The 9041-nt window shown below is 40.6% G+C and overlaps 1 protein-coding gene across 3 annotated transcripts in view; it reads right to left on the bottom strand.

Moving 5' to 3' along the window:
- COQ10B (coenzyme Q10B) overlaps positions 1 to 9041 on the bottom strand; it is a 376006-nt gene that overhangs the window by 361978 nt on the left and 4987 nt on the right. The window contains exons 2-5 of one of the 3 annotated variants that reach the window (XR_014538770.1): positions 7707 to 7856; positions 5845 to 6037; positions 3470 to 5131; positions 36 to 3138 (exon numbers count right to left, since the gene is read on the bottom strand). Coding sequence is in view for 1 of the 3 variants with exons in the window: in XM_083573035.1 (XP_083429161.1) it covers positions 5030 to 5131; positions 5845 to 6037; positions 7707 to 7856 (445 nt within the window). In the remaining 2 variants the exon portion in view is untranslated. The remainder of the gene's footprint in view (positions 1 to 35; positions 3139 to 3469; positions 5132 to 5844; positions 6038 to 7706; positions 7857 to 9041) is intronic. The other 2 variants (XR_014538769.1, XM_083573035.1) reach the window with 2 other exon arrangements.

Here is a 9041-nt window from a genome sequence, read left to right as displayed (position 1 = left end):
TGTGAAAATTCAGGACAGCAAGGAATATGATGAGCATTGAACATTTCCCTCTTCGTACCAGACTATGGTTGCAATGTCTTAAAAAACTGCTTGGGATTTATTCTGGTAGAACCACTCAAAAGGTCTGCGGCCAAATCTGCAATTCTGTGCAATCATGTACATATGTGAAGGCAGAACTAGAATTACCACAGCAAGCACAAGTTTGTGTGCTGAAATAATTGGGTGGAGCAGGTGAGGGACACTGATAAGAGTTTTTAAAAACCCTTCACATGCTGATTCTTCCAAGCAGTTTTTCTTAGTTGTAGAGCCCAGCTGGAACACACACTTTTTGTGGGGTGGGGAACTATCAGCAGGGCAGGATTAGAATTGAGGACCCTGCTTCTGATCACCTATTTGCAGCTGCAACCACTCTCAATCATCGCATTAGTGTTACAGGTAGACGAGGAAAGATGGGGTTACCAATGTAACATTCAATTTCCTCCTAAATTTATCTGAGCCAAGAGCAGTTTGTGCAAGTGCTAACTGAACACAACAAAAAATACAGAGTCCACCCAGTTTATTAAGAAGGTTCAACTAATTTGCAGAAAGTATGAAGGATCGGGAAATGCTATAGAATAGCCACATGCTTCACTTCCTTTCCTGGCAAGGTTTGAAGATGGTTTGTAAAAATAAGGCTGCTGCTGTTGTTTTAAATGTTGCAAACAGCAGTTACAGACTTTCAGAAGCACCAGAATTGGAAAGAGAGTGTGACTGAGCGTGCACAGCAACACACATTAATTCTTCTTAAACTTTGACAAAAAGTCAGAATACCCAAAGTGAAGGGATAACATAAGACTCTTAATCTCAGAGGGTTGTGGATTCCAGCCCCACATTGGGCCAAAGATTCCTGCGTTCCAGGGGGTTGCACTAGATGATTAGATTTAAAATGTGGAAGAACTCAAAAACAGCCCCTGGATAAATGAACTGTTTGCAACAGTTTGGTTTTCACTAGTCTGAACTTGCATGGCAATTCTCAAACCAATGTAGCTAAAAGGAAATTAAACAAATTCTCAAGTTACAGAAATGATCTCATCATGCAAGCTGTGCTCCTTTTTAAAAAGAGGAACACAAAAAAAAGAAGCTAGGGAGTTAATGGCAGGTGTTAGCAGAACTTTTGGACTGTTCATGTAAAAGTGCACTGGTTTATTAATAAGTTTATAGAGTCCAGGAAGAAATCCATGAAAAATATACTACCTGGGTTTATTTATTATGAGGCCTGTGATAAAAATTTTACAATAGTCCTACTAGGTTAGGCCTAGTCTGTGTGACCAGTCTGGACAATTTCATTGCAACTCAGCCAGATGGGTGGGGTGATAACAGCAACATTCAAGGCAGCAACATCAGGATATGAGGAAAAGCCTGTCATTTCATTAAGTGACAGCCAACCTTGGTATTCTCTTGGCCATGAGTCCTAGAAGGCCTGCTCCCTGCCTTGCAGGCCTTTTTCCACCTGACCTGGGATGGCGAGCCCTGACTGAGTCCAGCTAAAAGAGCTGAGGCTGCTGAACAGACTCTTGGGCTGGGACATGGGTAGGCAAACTAAGGCCCGGGGGCCGGATCCAGCCCAATCGCCTTCTAAATCCAGCCCGCAGACGGTCTGGGAATCGGCATGTTTTTACATGAGTAGAATGTGTGCTTTTATTTAAAATGCATCTCTGGGTTATTTGTGGGGCATAGGAATTCATTCATATATTTTTTTCAAAATATAATCCGGCCCCCCACAAGGTCTGAGGGACAGTGGACTGGTCCCTTGCTGAAAAGGTTTGCTGGCCCCTGAGCTGGGGTATTGTTTAGGAAGTTTGTTTAGGGTGTGGTTTGTTGCTCTTATTGCTGTTAATTTTTTGTATATTTTACATCTTATGATTTAGGAGGAAACGGTTCAATTTGGTTGTGTACTTCTTGATATTTTATTTATTGTTTATGAATGCTTTTGTTACGTTTGTAATCATGCAATTTTTTATATGTTGCAAGCCGCCTTGAGCATGGTTTTAATTTCTGAGAGGGAGCGTACACACAAATAAAGCGACTGATTGAACCGATTTCCACTTGCACAAAAATAATGAACATTCTCCCCATCTGAAGCCCCTTGCACCTACCCCACCCCAAATCTGCTCCTGAAGGTTGGAGGGATCTTCTGGAGAAAATTGAGTTGGAGTGGGACTGCAGGAGGGAGGGAGGGAGGGCAATCCCACCATGCCATCTAGTGTGATGCTGCATCCCACCCCACTGTGAGAGCCCCAAGGCTCCTTCTGAACCATAAGAAAACTCTACAACCATGAACCATAGGAGTAGGTTCTTGGGACTAACTTTCATCAATGCTATCTGACCTTTCTTGCTCTTTTCCTGAGAATGAACAATATATGGGCAGGGTTGGTTCTACAAGTTACAGCAGTCAACCCTCTTCCTCATACTACATGACATACCACTTGGAAACTAAGGGGACTTTCAGAAACATAGTGGAAGGAGGCATGAAAGATCTGCTGTTGAAAGAGGAAAAATCTGCAAGAAATGGCAGAAAAATCTGCCCGAAATGGCACTTTGGATCCTGCCCTATGTTGAAACTACAAATTAGTAGTAACAAATGAGAATCCATCTTCTGAAAAAATAAGAATTGAAAAACAAACTAAGTTTGAATGATAAGCTAGAAACAACACAAACAATGGTGTTTAATTGCTTCGTGAATAAAAGCCCGATTAAGAGTTTTCCAGTACCCCAAGTGTATTCAAAGCTATTTAGAAATCAGCATTCTTTCATAATATGTAGATAAACACATTTGAAGTGAAGATATTTCATATGCCACCCCTAGCAGAAAGAAAACTTTAAAGTTTATAATAATTTATGTTTATATATACACATTTAAAAGGCATGTTTAGAATTCAGGTCGTTTTTAGTTTCTTTAATTAAAATAAACACAGTTGGGAGCAACACACTGATGGCATTTGCACATTGTACTAAACTGCAGTTTACAAGTACTGTATCAGGCTCGTGCTCCCCTCCTCCCATGGAGTTTGGAAGCTTTCACTTCTCCTTTTGATTAACCACATTGTGGCACACAGGTATTATTAATAAACGGTGACCTTGAAAACCAGAACCCCAGGTCTTTTGTAAAAAGGTAAAGGGACACCTGACCATTAGGTTGTGGCACTCATCTCGCTTTATTGGCCGAGGGAGCCGGTGTACAGCTCCCAGGTCATGTGGCCAGTGGCATGACTAAGCCGCTTCTGGCAAACCAGAGCAGCGCACGGAAACGCCGTTTACCTTCCTGCCGGAGCAATACCTATTTATCCACTTGCACTTTGACGTGCTTTCGAACTGCTAGATGGGCAGGAGCAGGGACTGAGCAATGGGAGCTCACCCCATCGCAGGGATTCGAACCGCCAACCTTCTGATTGGCAAGCCCTAGGCTCTGTGGTTTAACCCACAGCACCACCCGCGTCTTTTGTACTGGGCCTCAAATCACTTCCCCATTCCCAACTTTATAGAAAAATCTGTTTGGCTAACAGGGCAACTGGGGACATGCTGCAGCACGCAGGAACAGAAGTGGTACAACAAGAGCTGCACTTAGAGGTCCAGCCTCTCCAAAATGAACACCCATAGAACAGCAGAAAATGGGGGTAGCAGCAAACATGCCCCATGACAGTGGTTCACTGCATCATCCTCTCTTATTTTTTAAAGCACTCTATCGTCGGGAGACAGCTGACTAGGCATGTACATATTGCTACTTTTCTTTTAAAAAATATACAGTGGTACCTTGGTTCTCAAACACCTTGGTACTCAAACGCTGAAAACCCGGAAGTAAGTGTTCTGGTTTTCGAACGTTTTTCAGAAGTTGAACATCCGATGCACTGTCGGCTATTGTTTCTGGGGCACCTGAACCAATCAGAAGCTGCGCCTTAGTTTTCAAACATTTCAGAAGTCAAATGGACTTCTGGAATGGTTTAAGTTTGGCGTTTTTGTTTTTGCTATTTTGCGTTTTTATTTTTGAGGCTTTTTCGGTTAATTTGTTTTTGTGACTGTGTGGAACCCAGTTCAGCTACAGGTTTACTGATTGATTGTGTCACTGCAGAAATGGATAAAAGCCCCCCATTCAAACAATGACTATCATCAGTGAAGGTAAGGGGGGAAATTTAATTTTGATCATCTACAATACTGTCTTATTTACTTTATAACACAGTACATTGATTATTGCTTTCATTTTATGGATCAATTGTCTCATTAGATAGTAAAATTGCTGTTTTAGGGAACCAAAGTGCCACTGTATTATATGTTTCTCAAACAAAATCTGTATTCCTGAGTAATCAAGATGGTGCTACGATTTAAGTGAGTTTAAAATGTAAAACTGCACATGTTCAGAGTATTCTTTTTACTTAAACAGGGTTGACAAAAATCACCTAATATGCCATCAAAATTTGTTTATATACACAGAAATTATTACGCAAATTTGTGTCATGAGCTTGGGTCCCAGTCTTTTAACTACCTAGCAATATCCCTGGCTTATCACATCCTACTATAGTTCCGGGTCAGATCCTAAATATGGTTAGTTTAAACAAGCTAAGCTTCAACAACCATGGTTAGTTCTGAACAAGCAAATCACAGTCAGTATTAACTAGTTTGTTGATTTGGGTGACATAACAAACTGCAGTTAAGAAAAGCTTCCAAACCCCTTGCAATCATGCAGCAGGGAGAAGAAGGAAGTGCACAAATCTGAGGTTCACTGTAGCTCATTCGTGCTCTTTCACACCTTACTAAACCAGGGGTAGTCAACATGGTGCCTGGCAGCTGTTGCCTGACTACAACTCCTTCATCCCTCACCATCAGTGAGGCTGGCTGGGTTAATGGGAGCTGTAATCCAACAACATCTACTGTGCAACATGCTGGCTGCCCCTGCCTTAAACTATAGTTTAGTGTGACATGCAAGCACAGCTTGTTATGGCTTTAAAGGTATATTTCGGTAGTCTGAAGAGCTTGGAAGGCTTATTCTCATACTTACTGAAAAATCCAAAGTACACGTTCTTGGATAGCCAGGGATTCCTGGACTGAAGCGCCACACTGTTTCCAGATGATTAAATAGTTTTCCATCTGTGCATGATGCCTAGGAAAAAGGTTAACCGTTTTAACACTTTTGTATCGGATTCAAAACCCTCAGACCTAGATGTTCAACTTATTTCGGCTTCCACATAAACTAGAACTACAAGACCAGAATAAAATCCACAATCTCTCATTTGTTATTTCATAATGTTAGAAAGAGTGCTTCCTTTTTAAACCCGGAGAAGCAGGAGGGGAAAGTAAAAGTCTCAAAGGTATGGGTAGAGACCATGGATCAGTGGGGGTCCCAGATTCAAACTCTAGTATCTCCACTTAAAAAGTTCTTAACAATGCCATCCGCGCTGAAAAATAAGCAAGGAAAAGGAGCCTCTGTTGGATTCAAGTGCTGTTCACGGAAAAGACAAATAGGATCCAACCCAATGAAACTGAAGGGAGCTGTTGCAAGTTTTTGAAGAATCTCTGCAAATATGTCTTATACTAGAGAAAACTGGCAATGTACGTTCCAGCGTATTAGCTTCAGGTTTCTTTTCAGCAGATATAAAAACAAAATAATGCATTAATGCAAAATAGGTGCATTATTTATTGCACTTCTGTTCTGTATAGAGAACCCATAACTTAAAACAAAAACTGGATGGGGAGGTAGCAATTTCTGGAGTGTGTGTAATCTGTATTGAACAAGCACATCTGTCTACATATAATAGAATGGCAGGAAAGCTGCAAGCAATTATACAATACAAGATGCTTTTAAAAAATCATTACCTTAACCAAATGAGGTCTCACTAGTGTACAAACCGAAGTGTATTTCTCCAACACAGGAGGAAATCCAACTTCTAAGTGTGCCTTGCAATATCCTGAGCGCTTGGATAACACGTCTGACTTTTTGCACCATGGCACAAAGTCCTTGTATTCACTTACAACTGCTACCACATCATACATTTCTTGCATAGAATACCTGACAAGAAGAAAAGTGGAACATAGTATTACAAGCAGTATTCAAAGGACCAAGTCATGCATCATTTTTGTGCTTTCCTATGCTTGAGCTCTTCAGTCATGAAATATATCTCTTACACACACACACATTAGCCTACCTCAGGGCAGCTGGGAAGATAAAAATGAAGGGAGGATGAAGAAATATGTGTGCCAACCTGAGCACCTTGTAGGAAGGGCAGGTAACATTTTTCTTTGGGGTCCCACTAGCTCCTGTAACCTTTTAACATTTACCGTATTTTTCGGATAGCTTGCGGATAGCTTCCTGAAGCCTGGAGAGCGAGAGGGGTCCATGCACACCGACCCCTCTCGCTCTCCAGGCTTCAGGGAAAGCCTGCATTCGCCCCATAGGACGCACACACATTTCCCCTTTATTTTTGGAGGGGGAAAAGTGCGTCCTATAGGGCGAAAAATACAGTATATATATATAGTTTTGGTACATACACTTAAAAAAAAACTAGTTTTCTTGACCCAACTAAAGTTTATTTTACGATAAAAGCAAAACGCTAAGGCTTTCCCTACTTTGAGAAATTTCTGAGCATACAGTGGACCACAGTTACCTTAAGTGTTTGGTATTTTCACTTTTCCATTCATTTCAATAGGAGTTAAATCAGGCTCAAACCTGTTTTACAGCACAATCCTATGAACGTACTCGGAAGAACTCAGAAGAATGTACTGTATTCAGTGAAGCTTAATTACTTCCATGTAAATGTCCGTAAGAGTCTACTTGGTGTTATTTGACTCAAGGGATTTATTTTTACACTTCAAGCCACATTGTAACAGCATAGCAATTTCTACCAAAATTAATATTGCCAGTACAGCTCTGCAAATTATTAACACAGAAATACACGCTTCAGCAACTTAACTACGGTAACCTACTTATGTATGGGAATCCTTTCACTGTAAACATGAAGACTGCTTAACTGTTTCTAAACAGTGTAACAGTTTTTATAACTTTAGGCAAAGAGCCATTCTGTGGTTTGGATCCAAAAGATACTTTGCACACGGAGAAAACAACTTCCAGTTGGACAATTATCTTCTCTCTCTGCAGCCCTCCAAACCTGTATTCTGTGCTGTTCCCAAAAAACCCCATTCTGAAGAGCAGGTTTCCATGGATACAAGGGGATGATGAGCCAGAAAAACCCTAGCACGGGTGCAAAACATAATAGCTTCATCAAATTTGTTAAATACCCTTGCCTTCCAAATTAGTAAAAAAAGTTCACATGTGTACTGGTGTGACAATATGACACTATACGGTGCACCTAATTTAAGCACACCATGTACTTTCTAAACTGCACTGTACAATATATTTGCTTCTAAATTAGACAACATGATCTCAGTGAAGATCCCCATCCCCATACAAAAAATTATGCAGCATTCCCATACAAAAAATTATGCAGCAAAGAGAGAGATGGGAGTCCCATGTTTGCCTCATAATGTGACTATCTGTGAAACGTAAATTCTTCAAAGACTGAGAATGAAGTAATTCACAAATAAATAAGACTTGAATCAATTTTAAGTAAACACATCTTGGGCAAAACCAATAGAAGTCGAAACATTGATCAAAATTTGGTCATGCAAATCAACACCATGCATTCATATACAATTGTAATTCTACTTATTTGTATACAAACCCTATAATTCTTCTTTCTGAATATTCTTTCCTTTTGTTCCCTAATGGTGAAGTAATGTTGAAGAAAGTTCTTCTTGAAAAAACACAGTGTGTTCCAGGTACTTGAAGCAGAGGGGCCTTGCTCAACAAAATTTCCCAAGAAGTCAAATGCCTGCAATGATTTAAATTTCTTTATTAGAATTAGCCCATGCTTAACAAAATAATTTATCATTTATCTAAATAATAATGTGCAAGATCCAGCGTCAAGCCAGAGGGCTGCCCCATCTCCTTTCCCTGAAGCCCTCTAATCTGCTCCAGAGGGTTCTCCAGAATTTCTGGAGCTGATTGGGGAGCTGAAGGCTTATGGGGAGAAGAGGAAGGGCAAGTCCCATTTGGCAAGTAGAAGGCTGTTGCGCAAGCAGGACGTCGCAGTTGGATCTCGCTCATTAAATCAAAATGTAACACAAGGACAATCATAGCTTGCAAGCTGTTCAGGATTAGGCTAACTTTTTAGGACAACCTAAATATATCTCAGTCATGAGAAAGAACCTGGCAACAGTACAATACAAAGGCCATCCACCCCTTAAGACTTGGCTCCATGTCAGTCTGAGGCCACGTTACCCTATGCTCATCTGTTTGAACTGCCCTATAGCATCTCTAATACTCTGTCCCTTTCTGCTATAAAACAGTAAAATGAGCTTGAACCACACATCCTTGAAAACAGTAATTCTTGTTCTTGCACAGGCAGGGATTCTTCAAGCTAGAAGTAGTAGTCACATGCTCCTCTGTACCAAAATGTTTTTCTCACCCCTCTTAGCACACCGAGAAGAGCAATCTTGCATAGGAGTCTTCTAACATCTTCTGTGACAAACTTGCTGGTAATGGTCAGGGGAAATTTCTCCCTACCCCTGAGGGTCCCACATGCCACAGATCTGCACTGGTACAAATGTTGCTGGCTTTGAATGAAAGGATCTAGATTTTCAAAACTTAACCATGGTGGCAAAAGCAATTCCACACTAATGTCAACACTGCTTGAAATAGCAACATTTCTCCACAAATGAAGGCCCCCCCTAGACATCTAAATTCTTACCCCCAAAGTAATAATGCTGGCAATATATGTGAAAGACCCTGAAAGGCAGTCACTTAAATAATTTTCTTGCATAATTTTCTTACATAATTTAGTGTTGCCATATATGCTCTGGAAGTCCAGAAGCAAGATACAATAGTGATGACCATTTTGTATAGTGGTCCTTCAGTATCCAGAATCCATATTCCCTCTCTAAACACAGTGGTTCGTGTTAGCTATCATAGCTGATAACTCCTGTATCATAAATTTGTTTTAACTTACAGTCATACT

This window comes from Podarcis filfolensis, assembly GCF_964270895.1.
Source record: "Podarcis filfolensis genome assembly, chromosome: 1".
Lineage (NCBI taxonomy): Eukaryota > Metazoa > Chordata > Lepidosauria > Squamata > Lacertidae > Podarcis > Podarcis filfolensis.
The sequence above is the reverse complement of the archived record's forward strand: the minus strand, read 5'-3'. Positions and strand labels throughout refer to the sequence as shown.